The sequence below is a fragment of the Biomphalaria glabrata genome, chromosome 7, assembly GCF_947242115.1.
Source record: "Biomphalaria glabrata chromosome 7, xgBioGlab47.1, whole genome shotgun sequence".
Taxonomy (NCBI): domain Eukaryota; kingdom Metazoa; phylum Mollusca; class Gastropoda; family Planorbidae; genus Biomphalaria; species Biomphalaria glabrata.
In genome coordinates, this window is record NC_074717.1 from 36,805,475 (window position 1) to 36,832,813 (window position 27,339).

The window sequence follows — 27,339 nt, forward strand, 5'->3', positions numbered from 1 at the left end:
AAATTAACTTGTTTACGATGGACAGCACTGGCTTGACCTCGAGCTTCTAGAAACTGGTCGAAATAGGTCACAGACTCGACTCGTGACAGTGGCTTTTATATTTCCGTGCATTACACTAGCCCCAATACACTCTTTTTTTTTAAATTCTATTTGTCTTGCTTCTCAGTATGCCTCGTAACGGTATCTTTCTTTCTTTCTTTCTTTCTATCTTTCTTTTTTTTTGTCTCTCTTACAACCATCCTCAAATTTTCTCGTTCTCTCTAAATTAAACTTCTCTCTCCCTCTCTCTCTCTTTATCTGTCATTTCTCTTTCTGTTTTCTAGCTATCTGTCCCTCTCTCTCTCTCTCTCTTTCAGTTTCTTTGAAATATAACTAAATTATAGTTTATATTACATCAAAATGTTTCAGCCTTAGACATATAGAGACAGGCTCAACGAAAACGATTTTTAATAGCTTATGGTTATGTTCATGTGAAATCTATACTCATGTTTTCATAGAGTTGACATTTAATTTTTTTTTACTGGAACATAGAATTTGTTTCCTATTAAGGACATAAACTTGTGTACTAAGTATTTATGGTGATTGGCTCAGTGTTATGTGATTAAACCTTAAACCTTATGTGATTAAACGCTAAGAGCTCTGACAGAGAATCGAGATGTTATTTGAAACAAAGTATTCAATAAGGCGCCCAGCAGAGCTCTCATTGCTCTCGTGTTACTGTCTGGCACTGCAGATACTCTCCCTCGCATCGCCCCTTCTTCTTCCAAAAGCCACTCCACTGCGCGGGCTTTGTCGCGCGCCTCATCCTCGTGACCCCTGACCTTGTGGCTCGTCAATAAAGCACATTATACGCGGGGACTGGATGGATGAGTGACGACAACTTAATGCCTACTCAAACGAGTCGATGGTGTGTACCACACCAGTGACTGCAGTGTAGAGACAGGCACTAATTGATGCAATAGAATTATCTACACTGCTAAATGTCAGCCTCGAAGTCATTTGCCCGCCGGAACTTGCTTTTCTTGGCTCAAACAACTTAACAGCTTCATTTTGTTTTGTTTGTTTTCTCTCTCGGGCAATGCACCTTCCTGTGATGTTGGATATTGAAGAAACGAATTTCTTGTAAATGTAAGTTGTCTTTAAGATTTCTACAACATTTGAAAGTATTTGTCATTTATTTTTTGTTGTTTAATTTTTTATTAATTATTTTTTTTTTTACAAAGCTTATATCATATTACTCTGTCTGTCTGTCTGGTACAAATCTTGTGCTTTCTATTTGTTCAACTTCCTAATCTCGGATGAACTTTGTACTATTTATTCATTGCCGAAAACAATACACGCATCAATAACAAAAATGAACAAAGTAGTTAGTTATTATGTGCTAATTAATTAATTTTGGTTTATATGAAAAAGGAAATAAATCTTGCAATATTGAGAGATGTGACAGTAATTGTGCGGTCCTTTCCCATACATTTAAAAAAAAGTATCATTTATATTTTGCTTGTTTTATTTCTAATGCAGACTATTGTTCAAATTGCTATCCACAAATATAAGATTGTATACGATGTGGTGATCTACTCAATTCGATGTAGAACAGTTTTTTTTACGTATCGACATTGTGTAAAAATTTTATTCTGTTAACCGGCGGGCCAGGTCACTTGATGGAGTTATATGGAGCAGAAAAAAGAAGGGAGAGAGCAGTGAGAGAGATAAGGAGAGAGCAAAGAGATAGAGAGTGAGATAGAGAGAGCGAAAAGAGAGAGAGAAATGTTAAAATGCACGTCAAGATTGAGAAAGAATGATAGACAAAGAAGGAGAGGAAGAGAGAAGGTGGGGAGAAAGCTGCAGAAAGAGATTGGCAAAGAGTTGAAGAGAATGGGACAGAGCTCGGAAGAGAAAGATGACGAAAGAAAGAGAAAAAGGGGGAGAGTAGGAGCGAGATAAAAGAGAGAAAGAGGGAGAGAGGTATAACAAGAGGAATAAGAGATGAAGAATGAGGATTAGAGAAAAAGAGTGTGGAAGAGAAAGAGAGAGTGAAGTATTCGGAGGAGAGAGAGATAAAAAAAGAGAAGGAAGAGAAGAGATAAAGAGAAGGGGAATAAAGAAGGAGAGAGACAGTTAAAGAAAAATGGGAGAGAGTTGGAGAGGGAGGTGGAGATAGAGAGATGAAGAGAGATTGCAAGAAAGAGAGAGAGAGAGAGAGAGAGGCGTATATCGCAAAATCACCATTGATACTTGCACAGAGTTGATCCATTGTTGATGTCCAGGTCTATCTCCTGTATTTTATTCTCCCTTGTGTGTGCTTTAAATACAATAAATGACATGCTACAGACACACACACATAAAGTTTTGTGCTACACACACAATACTACATGCTACACACATACACCCCAACGCTACACGAGTGCACCAAAAACTCCGTCCATACACAGCTTTGTTTTGCTATGCCTGTTGATTGGAGAGTTCCTAATTGCGTTCGTTCACTCTGTTTTCATGGCTACTTCTGTTCATTTTCCTTTGAGTCAGACAATAATGAAATTATCCCTGTTTTGTTTCGCCTCTTTAACATAAGGTTAATTAGCTTTTACCCACCGGCCACGACCGATATCTTTCCTTTTCCTCTGCACCAAAATCTTTTCACCTTTAAAATGAATAATATTCAAATACAAAAACAGAATCTAATAAAATACTCAGAAAGACACAAAAATAAAGGCACATTCCTCGTCCCATATGCTAGGACAAATTTGTACAAATACTCCTTCTTCCCTAGTGCTATTGGAGCATGGAATGGGTTGCCTGAGCTAGCCAGGAAAACCAGTGACTTGGCAGAATTTAAGTCATTGGTTAATATGCATGACTGAATGCATGACGTGTAGGACGTAATCATATCTTTTTTGAAGTAACGTCTGTATCATGGGCGTAGCCAGGATTTTTTTTCGGGGGGGGGGGGTTTGGGGGGGTGAATTTTTTTCGACCCCCCCCCGACCCCCCCCCCCGGGAAAAAAATTATATGTATTTATGTGTGTGTGTGTGTGTGTACATAATCTTTATTACATTCTGACCCTTCATTCTTTCGGAAGACGTTTATTGTGCCCTAGAATAGGTTCTTCCATGAGTTAGTGAAAAAATTGTAGATTCCTCGACATTACTAGCAAAGGGGACTGGGGGAGCGCTAGGAGCTCCCCCAGCGCGGGGCGAAGCCCCGCCTCCAAGCACTATTTCTGATATTGAAAACCAACAAAATGCATATTCTGAGGTATCTACAGTGGATTTTTCTGCTATTAAAAAGTTCTATTTAAAAAACCTAATGTGCTACTCTTACTGACTTAGACCCTCCCTCGTCGTTCGGCGCATTTGCCATCAAGCTGTTTCCATAAAATTGTGGACTCCCCCCATTACCAGCAAGGGGGTCTAAGGGAGCGCCAGGAGCTCCCCAGCGCGGGGCGAAGCCCCGCCGCCAAGCACTATTTCTGGTATTGAAAGCCAACAAAATGCATATTCTGAGGTATCTACAGTCCATTTTAATGCTATTAAAAAGTTTTATTTCAAAAACCTAATGTGCTATTCTTACTGACTTAGACCCTCCCACGCCGTTCGGAGCATTTGACGTCAAGCAGGTTCCATAAAAATCTGTCACTGGTAATGTCTGAAGCCTCTTCCCATCTACCATGAGGACCTCCATGAATGAGTGGCGTCAAGTTGTACTAGGATATCATTGCAACTCTTCTTATGCGTAATTCATTTTGTCGGAGAACATGTCCCGCTAACCTCATGCGTCGTTCTCTCACAATCTTACTAAGGGGTCGACTCCCAGTTCGGCATAAGATTTCTTTGATTTAGATCCGATCTCTATAACTGACTCCTGAAATCTGTCTTAGCCATCTTTGTTGAGTTATATTTAGTGTTTTTCGATTTCGGTAGATGACTATTCACTGCAGTTTATTAATGGAGCCCTGCCACTGGTAAAAATGTGCAACCTCTCTTGAATACGCTCTTGGAATTAAGTGACTGTAGTTTGCTTTAGATTTTATATCGAAAAGAGAAGTTTTATCGTCAAAATCTTCTGTTGGGGGTTTTCCACCTCAAAATGCTCTGTAGGGGGATCTTAGACTCAAAACCATCTGGAGGGGTTTTAAACTTAAAAAAAAAAAAGCCATCTGTAGAAGAAACTCAAAACCCCGATTGGCTTGGCTACGCTCAAATAATTTAGTGTGTAATTTGCTTTTTTTTATATTGAAGATGTATTTTTAGCACCAAACCCCTCTGAATGGGGGTTTAAACTCAAAACCCCTTTCGGCAACGCTCATTGCATTTGCTTTTTTTCTTACACTGAAGATGGCGGGGGGTTTAAACTCAAAACCCCTTTGACTACACTCATAGATTTTAGAGTGAGTAATTTTCTTTTATTTATATTGAAGAGGTACTTTTTAGCTTCAAACTCCACTGGAGGGGAGTTTAAACTCAAAACCCCATAGACTACACTCATAACATTTTTAGTGTATAATTTGCTTTTTTTTTATTATTAAAAAGAGGTATTTTTTACCTTCAAACCCCAGTGAAGTGGGGTTTAAATTCAAAACTGAGTCAAAACCCTTTTAGCTACGCTCATAACATTTTGAGTGCGTAATTAGCTTTTTTTTATATTAAAGAGGGGGTTTATCGTAAATTTTAGACGGGTTTTAAAATCAAAATCTTCCTTAACTGTGCTCTTGGAATTAGGGAATTTTCTTTTGCATTTTTTTTTGTTTTGTTTTATAGAAGAGGGGGAGTTAACTGTAAAAACACCAGGTAGGGGGTTTAAAACTCAAAACCCCTAGTAGGAGTTTTTAAACTCGAACCGCTCTGGTAGGCGTTTTAAACTCGAACCCCCCTGGTAGGGGTTTTTAAACTCGAACCCCCCTGGTAGGGGGTTTTAAACTCAAAACCCCTTTGGTTGTGCTAGGGCAAGTGATGGTTTAGTATTAAAATCTCACCTAAAATAAACAAAATCAAAGCAAAAAATCAGTCACTCAATTCCGACTTCCCCCCCCCCCCAAGGGGGGGATTTCATTTCGGGGGGGGGGTTTGAACCCCAAGAACCCCCCCCCCCCTGGCTACGCCCATGGTCTGTATTATATAAGATAAGATCAGATAAGAATAAGTGTACTCAAAATAATTCAATATTTCAAACATTCATTTACCGAATTTACGTTTGGCGTTGTTGTCCGCCTCCAGTCCTTAAAACGACTATGGTTCATCTCAAGGCGAAGTGATCAAATGAAAGCCAGGCATTAGCGATTAGAAAATGTTGTCGCCCTCAGCTTCCCTTCACGTCACGGTGTTGTTGAGGCCAAACGAACTGCAAATAGCTGATACAGTTTTGAATAAATGGTGCTCAGGTTCTGACAGAATGTGGTTGTGTCCTTTAAGTTGCCTAATGGTCACCTGCTCCTGATTTCCACCCTGGATTGACTCAGGGAGCCTTTGCCATGTTTTTGGCTTAGCCGCAAGGCAGCGGAGATTTGATTTAATAATTTTCCCTCTCCTGGGCGGGTAGCCAACCAACACTAACGAGCCTCTCTTGCCCACAGCTTTCTGGTTCAGGTGCCAGTTACTCGCCTTGGCTTATCCTCCTGTCATTGACCACTAGGACCAGTTTCTGAGCTTCTCGTGAAAACCAGGATTTACACTGGTTAGTAGAGTCTATGTGAGACGCATGCCATTGGAAGCACTTTATTAATAGTGTAGTCACTGTAGTGTCTATAATTATCACCATTTCTGGCAATGACAACCTTACAAAAGCAATTAATCTAATTAATTTATTCAATAACTTTTAATTTTTTCTTATCTTATAAAATACAAACGTTAGTAATAAAATCTTGTCATGCATGTTAATCAATGACTTAAACTCTATTTTGAACGGATGTACAAGTGGCTTAAGTCTGAAGTCGCGTTACTTTGAACATACTCGGGTCGGGAGAATCTATTACAGAACCCTGAACACTTACTAACCGGTTCTAATTTCCCGATGTTATTATGAAGTGGTATACCGCTAAGTAGTCTATAGTGCCACTATAACACAAGAATGAATGAATGTAGCTGACCAATAGGACACTGAAGTGTGGGTAACAAAGAATTAATGAATATAGCTGATAATAGAACATTGAATAAAGCTGACCAAGTGTGCATAACAAAAGAATTAATGAATATAGCTGACCAATAGGACACTGAAGTGTGAATAACAAAGAATTAATGAATATAGCTGATAATAGAACATTGAATAAAGCTGACCAATAAGACACTCAAGTGTGTGTAACAAAGAATTAATGAATATAGCTGACCAATAGGACACTGAAGTGTGGGTAACAAAGAATTAATGAATATAGCTGACCAATAGGACACTGAAGTGTGGGTAACAAAGAATTAATGAATACAGCTGACCAATAGGACACTGAAGTGTGGGTAACAAAGAATTAATGAATATAGCTGACCAATAGGACACTGAAGTGTGGGTAACAAAGAATTAATGAATATAGCTGACCAATAGCTGAAGTGTGGGTAACAAAGAATATGAGACCCAGCAACCTCCTAGTCCAACATGTCCGCCAGGCCGTTCCTTTGGGGGGTGTGTGGGGGGGGGCGTCATCAGAGACCCGTTGCTGGGGGTGGCGGTATTGTGGCGGTTACAGAATGAAGAAATTCCATATAGTTAGCGCTGCCTTCGGCCGCTTGTTGCGAGCGGGACTAGGAACGTGGCGCGGCGGAGTATATATATGGTACGACCCCGACCCAATAATGATAACTGTCTTTGTGGAACCTTCAGACAGGACTTGGGGTGAAGAGCTCCTGGTTCATGCCTGGCCTTTGGATAAAATCCTTTCCTACGGTCATTTGGGATAATGGCGCCTTCGAAGGTTCCCAGATCAGTTGCAAGGTAGAACCGTATTACAAACTTAGCGCCAGATCAAACCTTGTAGCTACGTAACAAAATATAGTTCATTAATTAATTATCTTCTGGATGAACGAGAGGAAAAAAAACTAATTTACGTAATTATCTTTTACCTTGTCCCTCCCCCCCCCCCTGTTCTCCATTCTTTCCTCGGCAATTAAAGTGCGCCTGAAGCTAAGTCAATAATTGCCGCCCACAGAATGGTCACTAGGACAGTAAATACACCAGATACTCCATCCCCCAAACTTTAAAAAAAAACTGAATTCCCCACGGGGAGTAGTGTCCAATAGACTATAACTCTAGCAGCAGAGTTGAGTCCCTTGATAGCAATACTATCCCGGGATCAGGAGAGAAGACGGAATGGGGAAAGGGGGGGGGGGAATAGGGGTAAGTAGCGTTTTACATTTGGATGTAATTTTATCCCCTGGCCAGTCCCTTGTCAGACTAGCCTTTAGTATGGCCCAGTTTCTGGCCGAGCAGACAAGCGCTTATATTAAGTCATCGGATTCTCCTAGTTACAGTTTGTTTAGAGCAAATGATATTACGACCTGTCCTAGTAAAAGACAAGGCACTATTGACTCAGGGACGGGCCTATGGTTGGGCCATTGTTTTGTAGATATGGCCTGATTGAGACTGCCATTTCAACTCGTGCTTGTTCAAGGGTGGCTTAGTCTTTGGATTATTTACACATGATGGTCATCTTCTGCCGTCGTTCACGACATTTGTAACATTGAAGAAGTCAAACTGGACATTTGTAACATTTAAGAATACAAACTTAATATCTGTAATTTTTTAAAAAGAAAGTCAAAATTAAATGCCTGAAACTTTAAAGAATGTCTGTAACTTTTAAGTAGTTAATTAGGACGTTTGTAACTTTCAAGACGTCACAAAGAACGTCTGTAACTTTTAAGAAGTCAAAATGCACGTCTGTAACTTTTAAGAAGTCAAAATGCACGTCTGTAACTTTTAAGAAGTCAAAATGCACGTCTGTAACTTTTAAGAAGTCAAAATGCACGTCTGTAACTTTTAAGAAGTCAATATGCACGTCTGTAACTTTTAAGAAGTCAAAATGCACGTCTGTAACTTTTAAGAAGTAAAAAAAAAAACGTCTGTAACTTTTAAGAAGTCAAAATGAACGTCTGTAACTTTTAAGAAATCAAAAAGAACGTCTGTAACTTTTAAGAAATCAAAAAGAACGTCTGTAACTTTTAAGAAGACAAACTAGCTTTGACAAAGCATGGTGACACATTCTCTGTTGACATTAGAAAATCCTCAAAGAATGGTAGATGCGTTCTTTATTCATATCCATAAATAAATAAATATTAACAAAGTGTTTTTCTCATTCATGTGTCGAGGTTTGTAGATTTACTTTATATTTCAACGTTCAGTGTTGTATCATTTTCATCTTGACTAGCATATAGACCTATTTCTTTGTTTTGTTTTACGTTAAGTATATTTTTTAAAACAAATCATGCACTAATTATTCATAAACACAAGTAGCTCTCCCTCTAAAAAGTAGTTTTATTTATCTGATAACTTGATGACTTGGTATCAAGCGTCTCCGGCACTTATGATGCGAGTTAAAAATTTTTGAGCCATTTTACACATACCTAACATATACATAATTTTTATTTTTTTATAGGCCTATACTATCGATCTATATTATCCTGGATAAGTGCAGCTTTTCAAGTGACTACGCACACCCAGTTGCGACCTGCATATTTTGCAAATTCTGATGCAGACAAAACCGCTGTCTCCAGGGGGGTCTATTCAAATTCTCTTTTCATCATCTGCAGCTGTATTTAGCAAATGACTTTTCTTTGGGTCTCAAAGGGATAATAAGTGACCATAAGAGCTCCAAATGTCTTTTTTTAGAAGATATTTGCTGCCAACTGCCTCTTTTAGATATTTGCTGCCAAATGTATCTTTTTGCTGCCAACTGTTGTTTTCTATGCCAAATGGCACACTGACACCTGAGTTGATCGTTATAAGTATTTACGGGAAGGACATCTCTTTTACGCCATAATCCTTACAACTCGCAGTTGACATGCGGTCCTCTCATCCTGGGTATAGCCCATAGGCCCCTATGACGTAAAGCACGATCGTTCTTGCTTTGGTCCAGTTCGACGTCATTTCGACCACTACAGTCTTTGGTGCTCGTTACATAGGCCTACTAGCTTAGTGTCTTTGGCGTTTTTTGTATCGTTTTGTTTGGAAGAAATGCTGTTTAAATTGATTTCTCATTAGTGGGAAGTTGGCACAGCGTGTGTGTTTTTGTATGTGTGTGTGTGACAGAGAAGAAGAGAGAGGGGTGTATGTGTGAGATTGTCGGTCGGTCGATATCGATTTGAATTTCATTGATTTGATCGGCACATTGTGTTTAGGTTGAAGGGAAGTATCTATGTGCGTGTGTGTTTGCGTGTGTCTTTATTGCCACTTTTACTTTTGAGAGCAAAACTTTTCACACGTGCACAAGGTAAGCAATAATAGTAGCCTCCACAAAATGACTAAAGCAAATAAGTCTCTACCACATAATGGGAACCACTTTCAGGTTATTTCACGGTCAGTTCACCCGCCACATACTTTGCCGTTCATCATATTTATTACTCCCTTCTAAAACACACCAACTCATTCCTCAGGTTCTCATAGTTTTTAAGTAATAAAAACATGTTTATAAAAAAACCAAACAACGAAAGCTTTATATGCCAAAAAAAAAGTCTTGTTAGGACTGTCATCTTGGTGGTCCCGACCTGTGCCCACTGTCATCCTCTGCTGTCATCTCCTGCTGTCATCCTTTGATGTCATCCCCTGATGTCACCCTCTGATACCATCTTCTGCTGTCATTCTCTGATGGTACACTCTGATGTCATCCACTGATATAACCTTCTACGTCATCCTCTGCTGTCATCCTCTAATGTCATCTTCTGATGTCATCATCTGCTGTCATCCTCCTATGACATCCCCTGATGTTATCCTCTTATTTCATCCCCTGATGTCATCATTTGCAGTCATTACCTGCTGTCATCCCCTGATGTAATCCTCTGCTGTCATCCCGTGCTGTTCTTCGAGATATTCGGGCTATCAAATAAAACGCCTGAAAGACATAAAACAAATGTTCAATAAATGTTTGGCCGATACATAAATATTTCTGTGTTTCTCTGCTAACAATATTGGACTCTTAGATCGTTGGACCAGATCAGTGGTGCACAACATTCGTCGTCTGGGGGGGGGGCATATAGAATTTTATTGTCGTGTTATTTCGGTTGAGTAGATAGACAAATATTTCATCACATCACACCCTAACCCTAACAATAGATGTATACATACATATGTATGTGGGATGTGTGGCCGTGAAGCTTGGCTACCTAACAGGAGGGCTCGAGTTCGAATCCCCACTCGAGCAGAGCTGTGTTAGCTCAGGCAACCCATTTCATGCTTTTATAGCACTAGGGAAGAAGGAGCATTTGTACAAATTTGTCCTAGCATATGGAACGAGGAATGTGCCTTTATCTTTGTGTCTTCTGAGTATTTTATTAGATTTTGTTTTTGTATTTGAAGATTACTTTTGAGTCTTCTATCCTGAAGGCTTTCTAAATTTTGTGATTTTACTATTACTATTATCTACTTTTATTATTTTATTACTTATAATATAGACAAAATCAACTTAATATGAAATCAAATTAATGTAGTAGACTTTATTAATAATATTTCTTAACAAAATCTAACTCACTACAATAACACAGCCTTTCACTTTCACGTTCTGGGGTAAAAAAAAAAGAGATTTGGCGAGATCTAGATCGGTTTTGAAAGAACTATCGCGTTCGGGAAATTACGAATGTAAGGCATTATTATTGATTCAAAGGTTTAATAAAGTAATGTTCAGGAAAATTTTGCAAATCGTCTTCTAAGTCTAGATCTAAAGGCCTATTATTGGAATATTATAAAGTGTAGTAGATCTGTAATTTCGCTAAGCCAGGATTCTTTCTCGGGGAAGGGTGGGGAGGGAACAGGGGCCAAGGTAAACACAATTTTCAATGTTTATTTTCAATCTAACATTCATTAGTTATTACGAGCAAAATAATCGCTCTATAACTTGTACAAGAGACGTATTGTGCTTTTTTAAAAAGAAAGTATTTTTAATGTTGTTTTTTTGGGTACCGGTAATGCTTAATTATTGAAAGTGAAATTTGCACAATCAATGATTTTAGAATAGCATCTGGACTGTAATTTCTACTTACGACAGAGCGCAAAATGTTCATGTACGTCTTATTTATTTCTTCAACTCTTTATTGAATACTAAGAAACATTTGAGTCGAATGCGAGAATTCCCACCGAAGCCGTGCTGAAAGAAAAGACGCGAAATCTAATTTTAAGATTATACTTGTAACGGTCAAACCAGAGTTTTCATTGTGGTAGGTAGTTTTTTTTTCCCAAAAATATACATTAACTATCAAATTTCTATGAAAATCGTTAAAGCCGATTTTGAAATACCGTTCCACCCACCTACCACCCATGAAGAGAACCATTGAAATAGTTAGACTTGTAAAAACATAATTAAAATGGTTAACAATAAAATCATTCTGAGAAACACATTAACATCTTGAACACGGGCTATTGAAGCAGTCTCTTTGTTTCTTGCACTGGTTATATAGTTTTAACAGGCTGGATTGAAAAACACTTTTACTGGAATGTATTATTTTGTGAAATCCTTCATTGATACTTCAATCGCCAAATATCTCTTTGACTAGACTACCGTGTTCAGTATTTCACCAATAGTTTCCCTTCACTCTACCAGTGGTGCGATGAAAAAAAGGCGTGTAATGTCCCCGAATAAAGAATGCAAACTAGTAATTTTTTTAAAAAATTTGTCCTTCGTTCTCACTCTCTTGGACTTTGGCTGACCATGTCTATGTACTTCTTCAAATACTAAATAATAATTTGTAGAAGATTTGATCATATAGGGCAGAGGAGATTTGTTCCTTTTTTTTTAATTGGACAACTTGCTTTGTGGTTATCTTTTTTTAAAAAAATTACTCTTAAGATTATCTATCTGTTCAACACATAGACATAATGGTAAATAGCTGGCCCAGTCTGACTTGAAGGCACCTCTTACAACAAATAGCTGGCCCAGTCTGACTTGAAGGCACCTCTAACATCAAATAGATAGCAGTCTCACTTGCAGGCACCTCTTACAACAAATAGATAGTCCAGTCTCACTTGCAGGCACCTCTTACAACAAATAGATAGTCCAGTCTCACTTGCAGGCACCTCTAACATCAAATAGATAGCAGTCTCACTTGCAGGCACCTCTGACATCAAATAACTAGCTCAGTTTCACTTGCAGGCACCTCTGACATCAAATAACTAGCTCAGTTTCTCTTGCAGGCACCTCTGACATCAAATAACTAGCTCAGTTTCACTTGCAGGCACCTCTAACATCAAATAACTAGCTCAGTTTCACTTGCAGGCACCTCTAACATCAAATAGATAGCAGTCTCACTTGAAGGCACCTCTAACATCAAATAGATAGCAGTCTCACTTGCAGGCACCTCTGACATCAAATAACTAGCTCAGTTTCACTTGCAGGCACCTCTGACATCAAATAACTAGCTCAGTTTCACTTGCAGGCACCTCTGACATCAAATAACTAGCTCAGTTTCACTTGCAGGCACCTCTAACATCAAATAACTAGCTCAGTTTCACTTGCAGGCACCTCTAACATCAAATAGATAGCAGTCTCACTTGCAGGAACCTCTGACATCAAATAACTAGCTCAGTTTCACTTGCAGGCACCTCTGACATCAAATAACTAGCTCAGTTTCACTTGCAGGCACCTCTAACATCAAATAACTAGCTCAGTTTCACTTGCAGGCACCTCTAACATCAAATAGATAGCAGTCTCACTTGCAGGCACCTCTGACATCAAATAACTAGCTCAGTTTCACTTGCAGGCACCTCTAACATCAAATAACTAGCTCAGTTTCACTTGCAGGCACCTCTGACATCAAATAACTAGCTCAGTTTCACTTGCAGGCACCTCTAACATCAAATAACTAGCTCAGTTTCACTTGCAGGCACCTCTAACATCAAATAGATAGCAGTCTCACTTGCAGGCACCTCTGACATCAAATAACTAGCTCACTTTCACTTGCAGGCACCTCTAACATCAAATAACTAGCTCAGTTTCACTTGCAGGCACCTCTGACATCAAATAACTAGCTCAGTTTCACTTGCAGGCACCTCTAACATCAAATAACTAGCTCAGTTTCACTTGCAGGCACCTCTAACATCAAATAGATAGCAGTCTCACTTGCAGGCACCTCTGACATCAAATAACTAGCTCAGTTTCACTTGCAGGCACCTCTAACATCAAATAGATAGCAGTCTCACTTGCAGGCACCTCTGACATCAAATAACTAGCTCACTTTCACTTGCAGGCACCTCTAACATCAAATAGATAGCAGTCTCACTTGCAGGCACCTCTGACATCAAATAACTAGCTCAGTTTCACTTGCAGGCACCTCTAACATCAAATAACTAGCTCAGTTTCACTTGCAGGCACCTCTAACATCAAATAGATAGCAGTCTCACTTGCAGGCACCTCTAACATCAAATAACTAGCTCAGTTTCACTTGCAGGCACCTCTAACATCAAATAACTAGCTCAGTTTCACTTGCAGGCACCTCTAACATCAAATAGATAGCAGTCTCACTTGCAGGCACCTCTGACATCAAATAACTAGCTCAGTTTCACTTGCAGGCGCCTCTAACATCAAATAACTAGCTCAGTTTCACTTGCAGGCACCTCTAACATCAAATAACTAGCTCAGTTTCACTTGCAGGCACCTCTAACATCAAATAACTAGCTCAGTTTCACTTGCAGGCACCTCTGACATCTAATAACTAGCTCAGTATCACTTGCAGGCACCTCTGACATCAAATAACTAGCTCAGTTTCACTTGCAGGCACCTCTGACATCAAATAACTAGCTCAGTTTCACTTGCAGGCACCTCTAACATCAAATAACTAGCTCAGTTTCACTTGCAGGCACCTCTAACATCAAATAACTAGCTCAGTTTCACTTGCAGGCACCTCTAACATCAAATAGATAGCAGTCTCACTTGAAGGCACCTCTAACATCAAATAGATAGCCCAGTCTGACTTGAAGGCACCTCTAACATCAAATAGATAGCCCAGTCTGACTTGAAGGCACCTCTAACATCAAATAACTAGCTCAGTCTGACTTGAAGGCACCTGTAACATCAAATAGATAGCCCAGTCTGACTTGAAGGCACCTCTAACATCAAATAGATAGCCCAGTCTGACTTGAAGGCACCTCTAACATCAAATAGATAGCCCAGTCTCACTTGAAGGCACCTCTAACATCAAATAGATAGCCCAGTCTCACTTGCAGGCACCTGTAACATCAAATAGATAGCACAGTCTCACTTGCAGGCACCTCTAACATCAAATAGATAGCACAGTCTCACTTGCAGGCACCTCTAACATCAAATAGATAGCACAGTCTCACATGCAGGCACCTCTAACATCAAATAGATAGCACAGTCTCACTTGCAGGCACCTGTAACATAAAATAGGTAGCACAGTCTCACTTGCAGGCACCTGTAACATAAAATAGCTAGTTCAGTCTCACTTGCAGGCACCTGTAACATCAAATAGATAGCACAGTCTCACTCGCAGGCACCTGTAACATCAAATAGATAGCACAGTCTCACTTGCAGGCACCTGTAACATCAAATAGATAGCCCAGTCTCACTTGCAGGCACCTGTAACATCAAATAGATAGCACAGTCTCACTTGCAGGCACCTGTAACATCAAATAGATAGCACAGTCTCACTTGCAGGCACCTCTAACATCAAATAGATAGCCCAGTCTCACTTGCAGGCACCTCTAACATCAAATAGATAGCTCAGTCTCACTTGCAGGCCAGCCATGTTTCATTGTAGAGTTAGTTTTAGATCCCAATAATATCAAATACTTTACCGACTCACTTTTAAGTGATTCTAACATCAAATAGCTAGCCCATTCTCACGTGTAGGCACCTCTAACATCAAATAACTAGTTCAGTCTCGTTTTAGAGTTAGGGTTAGATACAAATAACATCTAATAATTAACCGTCTCACTTTTAGCTATTTACCAAGACTCACTTTTAGAAGCCTCTAACATCAAATAACTAGAATCTATCCGTCTCACTTGAAGATGTCTCAAACACAAAATAGTCTCATTGTAGGGTTAAGGTTAGGTACCAATGTCTTATCTTATCTTATAAAATACAGACGTTACTCCAAAAAGAATATGGTTACGTCCTACGCGTCATGCATCTAGTTCTGCATGTTAACCGATGACTTAAATTCTACCAAGTCATTGGTTTTCCTGGCTAGCTCAGGCAACCCATTCGATGCTCCAATAGCACTAGGGAAGAAAGAGTATTTGTACAAATTTGTCCTAGCATATGGGACGAGGAATGTGCCTTTATCTTTGTGTCTTTCTGAGTATTTTATTATATTTTGTTTTTTTATTTGAAGGTTATAGTTCAGTGTTTTATGTACAATTGTTACTTAATCTAATAATTTTACTAAAAATGTGTCTCTATTAAAATGTGAATATTCGTTTGTTATGAATCTCACTGCTCTATTTTGTGTCTGTTCCAGTTTCTTAATGTTTTCTTGAGTTGAGGTGTCCCAAACAGAGGATGCATATTCTATCTTGGCCTAACCAATAACATCAAATAGCTAGCTCAATCTTACGTGTAGGCGCCTCTAACATTAAATGGACTAGCCTACATATGGACGCCTCTAACACCAAATAGCTACCCAGTCATCATTACAGACTAGTCACTGACTAGTGTGACTAGAATTCCAGACCTAAAAAATAAAACCAACATAAATTGAGACTCCCGAGGCTAGTTGTAAACATTACACGTGAGGAAATGGAAACACTTAAGGATATTTTTGTCCCCGCCTATAATTCACCCTACACCGTACTGCTTATCTTTCCCTAGCATCCCTCTTCAATAATAAATGTCGATTGTTCAAAATGTATAATAAATGTTGATCGTAAAAATAGCATCTAAAGAAACGATCCTTTTAAATATTAATAAGAAACTTTCATTGTATGGCCCATCATCTAATCTGATCTATTGTAACCGTTACTCAGAAGAATAATAAGTAAAATCTCATCTTGAGGTTAGTGTATGCTTGATTTGTTCCTACAGGGACTGGATCCAGACGACTGATGCTTGAATAGATCGCACTAGGCAGGTTGCTCCTCTTGATTTTATATTCAAACGATTGTAGAGGAAGAATCGATCTCGCTCTCTTCCTCTCTCTCGCTCTCCCCTCTCTCTCTCTCTCTCTTTAACACAAACACAAGTGCTTACTACCCCCCCCCCCCGGTCCCACACACACACGCATACACAAGATCTGTATGCTTGCCTATCTATTACCATGAATAAAGAGCTCTACAATTTTCATAGCAATGCTATCGTCTGCTCTCGTCTGCTATAGTCTGCTTCCACTTCCATTTGCTAGAGATGAGATACGGAGAGCACCATTTGTGATCATTATGTTGTGTAAACTCCGATGTTTTGTTTGTTTGTTGTTTGTTAGGCAATGTTTGTAGCTCCAAGTATGCTGGGAAAATTATCGATTAGTAAAAAATAATCTTCTGTGAAGATTGCATATCTTTTAGTTCTGTGAAGTTCATTCAATAATATAAATAACATGAAAAGTGCACACGTTATTTTGTAAAGTTCGTTAATTCCTAGAAGCACACCGCACAGCTTATTATTCCCCATATTATACAGTTTATAAAATTGTATAAGTCACTTTTTCTGTCATAAAATTTTAAACGAATTTTTTTTCTCAGAAGATCAGTCTACTTTAACAGCATCGTGACGTTAACTCTGCAAGAATGTCCAGGGGTCCAACCATGGCCAAACTGTGCCGGTTTGTCAAACTGAACGATCGTTTTAACGCCCAGGTGTTTACATTTCTTCTCCCAGGGCGAATCTTACGAGAATTTACACCTGATATTTATTCTAAGGTAAGCCTGCTGTCAGTTGGCCCTATAGACATATTTCTACCATTACACTAGAATAAAGTTTCGCAAAATAAATAAATAAAAATAATAAATAATAAAAAAATAATATAGTCTACATAATCTTTTATGTACATATATATATATATATATATATATATATATATATATATATATATCATTAATAGATATTATTTTTAAAAAAAAGTTAATCAAAATTATTTATTAACAATTACAATTATTTAAAGCAATTTATATAAAAAAACATTTGTTTGGACAGGTTAAATAAATAAATGCTAAATTAGCATAGTAGTTATTTATTTAACTTGTCCAAACAAAAGTCTGTAATAAGTGGGTTTTTTTTTTAAAATAAATGCCAAACTTGCAAAGGCGGCGATTGGCTTCCAAACCAGAGAGTTCGAATCTTGGTAATGACTGTGATTTTTAATTTCGGGATCTTTAGGGCGCCTTTGAGTCCACCCAGCTGTAATGGGTCCCTGACATTAGTTGAGGAAAAGTAAAGAAGGCTCGTCGTTGTGCTGGTCACAGGACACCCTAGTTAACCGTGGGTCACAGACACAGGTGACCATTACACCATCTGCCCCCAAGATCGCAAAGTCTGAAAGGGAAACTTTTACTTTGATTAGCACAAGGTGTATTGATCATTCCTGTATTGTGTTGACAATAATAACATTTGTATCATTTATATCACGCTATGAGATTTATTGTAGCTGCTACTGCTTGTCGTTCTTGGCGAAGATATATAGACTTGAAACAAACGTAACCTTGACCTTCGTGAATTAACAAGTAGCCGATTATCACTCCAGGATGGCATTTGCCAACCGATGCGCTTAAAACAAAATTGTTTTTATGCTCAACACATTTTGTTCTAAATTAGAAAGTTCCAATGGCTTACATGTATTATTTTAACACCGGCAGCAACACTGTCTTCATCGATGTGAAAGGTCAAACGTAAAAGGTTAACCTAATTGACTATTGACTTCCTGTCGCATGGTGTCGCTGTGCATACAAAAGGCATGGTTGCCTTGACATTTGAGAATCGAAAAGAAAAAAAATGCTAGCGCAAATTAATTGTGCCTGGTTTGATCATCTCATCGATCACTAATGGTTCATAAGTGGTGTTCTGAACCATCCTAAGAATTCTCTGGTGTTAAACAAAAAATGAACACATTTCCGTTGTTTTTTTTTTGTTGTTTTTTTCAGATCTTCTTGAAGCAATAGACCTCATTCACCAATCGTAAACAAACAATATTTAGCCACATGATAATATTGATAAAACAACGAAAAAAAAACTGTCACATGATAGCCTGTGTGTATTACGTAATTTTGTATAGAAGAGATAGAGAATCACATGGCTAAATGTTGTTTGTTTACGATTGGTGAATGAGGTCCATTGAAGAGAGATATATTTTACATGAGCCGTAATATATGTGTCAGGGATATCACGTGCTTAGGCCAATATTAGAGCATGCGTTCTATGACCTGAACTCAGAGTACATAAAGAAACTTGAACAGAAGCAAAAAGAGCCTTGAGATTTATAACAAACGAATATTCATATTTAATGAGAATACCACCATTAGTAAAGTGACTCTATTTAGCGACGATTCCTAACGATGGAATTGAGATGCTATAGAAGGATCCTAGGTAAACGGTTAACCTAATCGACTATTGACTTCCTGTCGCATGGTGTCGCTGGTTGCTGTGACGTGTATCACCTACTAAGACCACGTCACAAACGAAGAGATGAGAAACAGTTGCACATCGATGAGTGGGCCCTACGAGGAACTTCAAGTCACAGACAAATAACGCAACTGCAACACAAGAGCCTTAGAGTTTTCGAAGGCCTTCCTTCAGGGAACAGTGCCTAGGTGAAGAGGGCTAAGACCTTTCTTCAGGGAACAGTGCCTTGGTGAAGAGGGCTCCTTCAGGGAACAGTGCCTTGGTGAAGAGGGCTAAGACCTTCCTTCAGGGAACAGTGCCTAGGTGAAGAGAGCTAAGACCTTTCTTCAGGGAACAGTGCCTTGGTGAAGAGGGCTCCTTCAGGGAACAGTGCCTTGGTGAAGAGGGCTAAGACCTTCCTTCAGGGAACAGTGCCTTGGTGAAGAGGGCTAAGACCTTCCTTCAGAGAACAGTGCCTTGGTGAAGAGGGCTAAGATCTTCCTTCAGGGAACAGTGCCTTGGTGAAGAGGGCTCCTTCAGGGAACAGTGCCTTGGTGAAGAGGGCTCCTTCAGGGAACAGTGCCTTGGTGAAGACGGGTAAGACCTTCCTTCAGGGAACAGTGCCTTGGTGAAGAGGGCTAAGATCTTCCTTCAGGGAACAGTGCCTTGGTGAAGAGGGCTAAGACCTTTCTTCTGGGAACAGTGCTTTGGTGAAGAGGGCTAAGACCTTCCTTCAGGGAACAGTGCCTTGGTGAAGAAGGCTAAGACCTTCCTTCAGGGAAGAGTGCCTTGGTGAAGAGGGCTAAGACCTTCCTTCAGGGAACAGTGCCTTGGTGAAGAGGGCTAAGACCTTCCTTCAGGGAACAGTGCCTTGGTGAATATGGGGGGGGGGGGCAGACAGAAAAAGTGATGGGAAGACAACATAAAAAAAATGGAGAGGCCTGTCATTAAAAGAGTAAGGCAAAAGACAGAGAGGAATGGAGAAAGGCGGTTGACAGATCATTTGTGATGCCCCAGCAACTAAGGGTGAAGGTGAACTGGTGATGGACAGAAGACTACAATGTAAAGTAGCAATTATACGTAAAACACTGAAACATAATTTACAAATACAAAAGAAAGCCTAATAAAACAGTAAGAAAGTCACGAAGACAGAGGCACATTTCTTATTCCATATATAGGACAAGTTCGTACAAGTGCTCGTTCTTCCCTAGTGCCATCACAGCATGGAATGGGTTGCCTGAATCACCCAGGAAAACCAACGACTTAGCAGAATTTAAGTCACCGATTCTTTAGAGACATTCCCGTCCAAATGTATTGCAGGCTAAGGAGGCCTTCGCTTTGGTGGTAGAGGATCCCGCCATCTCTGAGACCAATGTGTTTTCACTGTCCATATCTTTCTTTGTAAACATCTCTCTCCACATAGTGCGATCTGAGGCTATGTCTTCCCAGTATTTAACATCGATGTCGGCTGCTTGGAGGTACCGTTTTATTACATCCACATATCGAATGTTAGACGACCAGTTTGTCTTGACCCTGTCGCGATTTGTCCATAAAAGATGACTTTCGGGATACGATTGTGCTCCATCCTGAGGACGTGACCAAGCCAACACAGGCAGCGTTATATGAGGATTGTAAAGATGCTGGGAAGACCTGTTCCCGCATGTATCTCAGTGGTACACACTCATTTCTTGTCACGTGACTTTTAGGATCCTTCTGAGGCAGCGCAAGTGAAATGAATTTAATTTTCGCTATTGCTTTGCGTAGGTAGTCTATGGCTTACTGCCCTGCTCAAAAGACATGCCTTGTAGACCTCTATATCGGTCATTGTAGTGAGCCTCCGGTTTTCTCAAACTCTTGGTCAGAGTCTAGCAAAGGTCAACCAACCGGCTTCAAACCGTTCTTACTGTTCTATCAGATGTTTTTGCAGCCCGGGGACACTTTTATATAGTCAAAACTTGTCGACAGACCCCTGTTATGGAGTGTGTGTGTGTTTCCATGGTGACCGTGGGAAGAAGTTAGCGTTTGGTTGTGAATGATGCAACATATGTGACATTGTCGTAATTTGGTCTTACTTAGAACAGAAAACTCCAGAACGTGAGACAGAAAGGTTGTGCTATTGTATTGATTTACATTTTGTTAAAAGATATTATTACTAAAGTCTACTAAATTTAGCTAATTTTATCACAAGTTGATTTTGTCTATATTATAAATACAGCTATATTTAGTAAGTTATTCAAGTTATTTGATTTTGTTTTTTTAGCTTAGATATATTACGCCTACAACGGTTTAGTTGTCTACCAGCAGTTTAGTGCTACAAGTCAACAACCAATAACAACACCCATAGATTGCAATGTCTGAAAGGTGTACTCTCATTGTTTATTTATTTGTCATTTTAAGTCTACCATTTCTTTTCCCTATTTCCCCGCACTTTTCAAACAGGACTATGTCTACGGATACCATCGCTGGAAAGTCAGTTTTGTCAGAACTGACAGGCACATTGGCGCTTTTCTGAAATTGCAGACGGCCTCCCAAGGCTTGAGATGTCGTATGGATTTTTCTTTCACAGTTGTCAACAGGTTTGTAGTTACGTTGTCTGCTTTTGTTAGCTTGTCATGAAGATTCCAATCTGTGTTGTCTTCCTTTGTTAGTTTCCTGAAATGCATTGCAAAGGACTAGAGGTCTGAACTCACGAAAACAGAATAAGCAAAATATTTTTAGAATCTCTGCTTACCATTCGTTCATCTATCTAATCTATCTATCTATCTATCTATCTATCTATCTATCTATCTATCTATCTATCTATCTATCCTTCTATCTATCTATCTATCTATCTATCTATCTATCTATCTATCCATCCATCCATCCATCCTTCCATCTATCTATCTATCTATCTATCTATCTATCTATCTATCTATCTATCTATCTATCTATCTATCTATCCATCCATCCATCCTTCTATCTATCTATCTATCTATCTATCTATCTATCCTTCTATCTATCTATCTATCTATCTATCTATCTATCTATCTATCTATCTATCTATCTATCTATCTATCTATCCATCCATCCATCCTTCCATCTATCTATCTATCTATCTATCTATCTATCTATCTATCTATCTATCTATCTATCTATCTATCTATCCATCCATCCATCCTTCTATCTATCTATCTATCTATCTATCTATCTATCTATCTATCTATCTATCTATCTATCTATCTATCTATCTATCTATCTATCCATCCATCCACCCATCCTTCTATCTATCTATCTATCTATCTATCTATCTATCTATCTATCTATCTATCTATCTATCTATCTATCTATCTATCTATCTATCCATCCATCCATCCTTCTATCTATCTACCTATCTATCTATCTATCTATCTATCTATCTATCTATCTATCTATCTATCTATCTATCTATCCTTCTATCTATCTATCTATCTATCTATCTATCTATCTATCTATCTATCTATCTATCTATGTGGGTGTGAATTTATGTGTGATTTTTATCCATATGATTATATCGTGTCATTATGTTATCATGTCTTCAATGAATGAAACAAAGAATCATATTAATAAATCCTTTCTTATTTACGCTTTACACAGGGACCACTTTACGAAAAACATCAGCTTTATAGAGAAAAGTTGTGAGTTTACACCAGACGCTAGCGTCTTTGGGAGGAAGACATTTACGGAGATTGACGATCTCATCAAACGAAACTTTCTCCAGGAGTCGGGCGACCTCCTCGTGGAGGTGGAGATGAGAAACATTCAGAGCATCTACGAGTGCTTCCTCAGACTACCCAAAGAAGGAAGCACCAACAGCAGTAGCTCCAAGCACGGCTACGGGGATCGGATGGAGTCCACGTACTTCATGTTTGGCCTGTCCGATTGGAGCATCTCTTTATTCCCGGACAACAGTGTCGCCGAAGCAGATGGGAGCGTGGAGGTTCAGCTGCAGAGGCATACCAGCTTCGACCATCTGTGTTACGTCCGCTACAGGATCATCCTGGGCGATGAGGGCACCTTCGACTCCGGGGACCTCGAGCAGGTGCTGGACGCCTCCGGCCAAGGAGAGCCGTTCACCATAGGGGCGTCGGTACACCGGCTTTCCAGGGGCAGGTCCACCCTGAGGGTCAAAGTGGAGATGATCTCGGTGGTGTCCGTGAGTGAGGTCTACCTGAACGTCTTCAACAGGGGCGGGTCCAAGCAGGTGGGAGCCCACTGCTACGACCGCGACAAGCAGGCGTGGATGATGGAGGCAGACACAACGGGAAAGTACTTGACGCTCAGACTCTACTACACCGACATCTCGCACGTGCCGAGAAAATTTTCCCGCTACGTTGGTTGGAATATACGGATGGTTTCCAAGGCAACGAACTCGCGGCCCCGGCGGACGCTGGACGGGCCATACAGCAAGTATTATGTACAACAGGAAGTAGACGAAGGTTCTGTCATACGGACGGACATATCGTTGGAAGAGGTAAGTAGGTCAAAGTTTAAGAAAGGTCGTAACGCTATTCCTACTTAAATATATTAACTCTTTCTCTCCCTAATTATTTACTACATTCTGGTGGAATCAACGTTGGTATCGTCAGTTAGGAAAGACATGCATATAAAACAGAAAACAGTGACTTTCTTTCCTGCGTAAATCCTATGTTAAAGTAATAGAAGGGAAGAAACTGGAACTTTTTAAAATACATTATAGAGTTTAGCCTATTTTCCCTCATAGAAAGAATGCACCATTATGCCCCAAGACTTTTGTGGGTACTTGAGGTAGGACAAACTAAATATTGTAATAAATCTAATGGAGGGAACTCAGCGAGGACATGTGTTTATTTTACAGGACATCACAAACACAGAATGACAAAGATCTGCCTTGATCACAGCTTTTACTCAAGCTTTTAGAATCAGGCGGAACTCCGTTGTTTCTCTCTAATGTCAATATTGCCGCTAAGTCTTGTCCACAGAAACGGATTCTTATCCGATAATGATCAGATCACAGGCTTATAGATATTTCTATGTGCGTAACTCTTTTTCAAGCTGTAAGGGAAGTCGCCCCGAATCTAGGAAAATTCGATCTTAGAAAAGTGAAGATCTTTAGTTTTCAATGTTTAGAAATGCAATATCATTTTGTGGTTACAAACAAACAAACAATTAATCATACAACAATATATTTACGCAAATCTATGATATAAAGCTATATCCTGTTGGTTTCCATTGAGATAATGTTTCGAAAATTTTAGATCGATTTTATTTTATGATTGTAGATTGTACAATTAAATAGATTGATTACCTAGATCTTTCTAGATATAGATTATGTATATAACATTGCAAAATAATAATTATGAGACGATAGAGCTTTTATTTTCAAGATTCGATCACTCCAATATCTAGGTCTAAACATTAAATTATATGTTACATAGGCTAAGGCCGTTAAGGCTTAAACAAAAATTCTTCTTATAATTACTTTACAAAGCAACGCCTTGTTTCAGCTTTTTTAAAAAGAGTTTTTCACGACATTTGTGTGTAGTGTAAGAGATCTCCCGGTCCGGTCTAGGTATAATATATATAGGTCTGTGGTCAGTCTCCGTCATTGCATGTGCTACAGCGCACCTTCAGCACTAACTTGGATGGCGGTGTGCAAGACAGGGTTAGAACAATATAATTGGTGATTGTGATGGTCGTACTATTGGCGACGGACACGGACCTCTGTAGTGCATTGATAAATTCGACATACTCTCGAAAAAAATATTTTCTTTCCCTTCCATTCATTAAGAGATTAAAGTGGACAATAATTTCTTGACACATACAGTAGCCCGTACATGTGGAAGTATTTTATATTATATTGGCCTACGTTTGTCGTAGAACGACTATCTTCTTGTCTTATCTTATTTTATCTTATATATTACAGACGTTACTTCAAAAAGAAGATAATTACGTCTTACGCATTTCACGTGTCAGTCGAGTTTCAGGCATGTTAATCAATGACTTCAACTCTGCCAAATTCATCTCGTAGAGCACTCTTTCATGTAGAGCCCTATTCTGGAGAGACATTCTTGTCAAAATAAATGTAGCATTTGCTATGGTTGTAGCGGAGCCAGCCATTTCTTAAAGAGCCCTTGTGATTTCTTTTTCACGGCCCATAGCTTTCTTTGTTACCATCTTTGTCCTAATAGTGCGGTCTAGGGCGATGTCGTGCTAGCAGTCAACATCTGTGTCACACTGCTTTGGGGTCAAGCTTGATTAGATCTACATATCAGAGGTGGGGTCCCCGTGGGGGGTCGACCAGTTTTTCATGAGCCTGTGGCGAGTTCTTCATAAAGGAAGTGGTTACAATTTTATTGACCCCCAAACATGGAAGAAAATATTGAATGGCTTTATTCTTTCTTCATTAGACTAGTTAGCGGAGCGCTGCGGAGCATCTAAGAATACGAAGAATACTTTATGCTGCAACGCTTCATCTAAACTATTGCGCCGCCTAGAAAACATTATAAAAAGGGCATACAAAAATGACACGCACAACATTACCATATTTAAAGGAACTTTTTTAACAGAAATGTCTAAGAAAAATCGGAAAAATCTTGGAAGACAACAGCCACCCGCTCCATCATAACTACGTCAAGTTGGCTCGAAGTGGGCGACTACTGTCAATCAAAACAAGAACAGTGCGGTACAAAAACTTGTTCGTACCTTACTCGGTCAGACATTAACGACATCACCCTTTGATCAAGAAACATGAAAAGGACCAAGATGTCTGTGTGTAGTCGCTGAATGTACTCTGTACGTTGTGTTCTATTTAGGTAAATGTTTCTGTTGTGTTGCTTTTATATGAGAAAAAGGTCCTTGTAATCACAACAATTTTCCATTAGGGTAAATAAAGCAGTCTTAGTCTTCGTCTTTACATGACTACATACTTTTATTAAGTTCCCCTTTCAGACCTTGTGGTCTATAGGGCAGATGATGTAAAGGTCATCTGTTTCTGTGGCCTACGGTTAACGAAGGTGTCATGTGACCACAACGGCCAACCGCCTTTACTTTTCCGCAACTAATGTCAGGTACCCATTAAGACTGGATGGACTCAGAGGAGCCGAAAGATCCCGAAATTAAAAATCCCAGTCTTCACCAGGATTCGAGCACGGTTCGGAAGCCAAGCGTTTTACCGCTCAGCCAGCGCGCTTCTAATTTACATATATTTCAACCAAACTTTACTTGTAGAGTTAACACTACATAATTTGTCAATGTACCAGTGGGTAGTTACACTGAACACAAAAAGAGTTTTTATGTCTGTTTTTGTTTTGTTTTGTTATCGGTGCAATAATGTTTGAATAATTCAATTAAGACATACATTGATCCATTGGTTTGCTTCTTCATGCCGCTCATTTCAATGTCCAATTTCTACGTGTACAAAATTAGATCTTAAAGAAAACAAGAAAAAAAAATTCTCAGTTCGTAACGTTCGTTTTGTGAGACATTAGCCCATCTCGTTCGTTCAAAGAACCTGTTACCCTCAATTTGAGAACAGAAACTGTCACGTGACGTTCTCTTGGCTCGCGTGTCAGACGTCGCTGGGCACAATGACAGCAGACGTGGACATAAACCTCGACTTTATTTGGTCGTTCAACGAAAAAAATATACCTTATGCCTTTTTTTCTCTCTCTAGTGCCGACTTATCGCCCTTTTATGCCTCAAGCACTCAATCATATTTTTCATTTAATGAACCGAAGAGAGAAAAAAAATGTGCAGCAATAGCTCTTGCAATATGTGTGTATGTGTGTGTGAGAGTGTGTGTGAGATAGTGAGAGTGTGGGTGTGTGTGCCGAAGTTCTCGATCCACTGTTTTAGTCAGTGAATGGGGATGCGTATGTGAGTTTGGTGCAGAATTCTGCTGAAGGGAAGAACAGGCCGGATTCAGAAAAGGGAGATATTGTGCTGACCCAATAGCAACACTCAGAATAATTGTAGAACAATGTGTCGAATGACAATCTCCTCTCTAGGCAACATTTGTCGACTTTGAAAAGGCCTTTGATGGTATCGACAGAGAATCTATCTGGGTAGTAATGAGACATTATGGGATCCCAAATAAAATAAAAACAATAATTAAAAACCTTTATGATAGTAGCCCACTGTGGCAAACTGTCAGAGGAATGTCCAGTCACAACAGGAGTCGAAAAGATTTGTCTTCTTTCACCACTCCTGTTCCTACTAGTATTGGATTGGGTCACAAAAGCCTACTCAAATTCAGGGAAAGGAATCCAATGGACTCTCACACAAAAGCTGGAAGATCTGGAATTCGCTGATTACATAGCCCTATTATCACACAGACTACAGGATATGCAAGAAAAGGTCACAGCTTTAAGTGAAGTAGGAAAAAGAGTAGGCCTCAAAATAAACCACCAAAAAACAAAAGTACTTAAAGTAAACAACAAACACATTGGAGAAATAGAAGTGGACTCTTAGACCATAGACCAAGTAGATAATTTTATATACCTTGGGAGTGTGGTCAGTGTATCAGGTGGAACGGATGAAGACTTTAAGCATCGTATAAATGTAGCGCGTCAGACATTTACACAGCTAAAACCAACCTGGAAATCTCCTCACATCTCAAACAAGACTAAAATAAGAATATTTAACTCTAATGTCAAGGTGGTCCTACTGTATGGTT

General features: G+C 39.3%; 1 protein-coding gene across 1 annotated transcript in view; it reads left to right on the forward strand.

Annotated features, from left to right (window-relative positions):
• The first annotated feature begins 789 nt into the window (after positions 1 to 789).
• LOC106050407 (uncharacterized) overlaps positions 790 to 27,339 on the forward strand; it is a 67,754-nt gene continuing 41,204 nt past the window's right edge. Inside the window, exons 1-4 of the mRNA XM_056036751.1 lie at positions 790 to 1,128; positions 16,817 to 16,993; positions 21,108 to 21,244; positions 22,281 to 23,157. Coding sequence (XP_055892726.1) covers positions 16,862 to 16,993; positions 21,108 to 21,244; positions 22,281 to 23,157 — 1,146 coding nt within the window. The 5' untranslated portion in view covers positions 790 to 1,128; positions 16,817 to 16,861. The remainder of the gene's footprint in view (positions 1,129 to 16,816; positions 16,994 to 21,107; positions 21,245 to 22,280; positions 23,158 to 27,339) is intronic.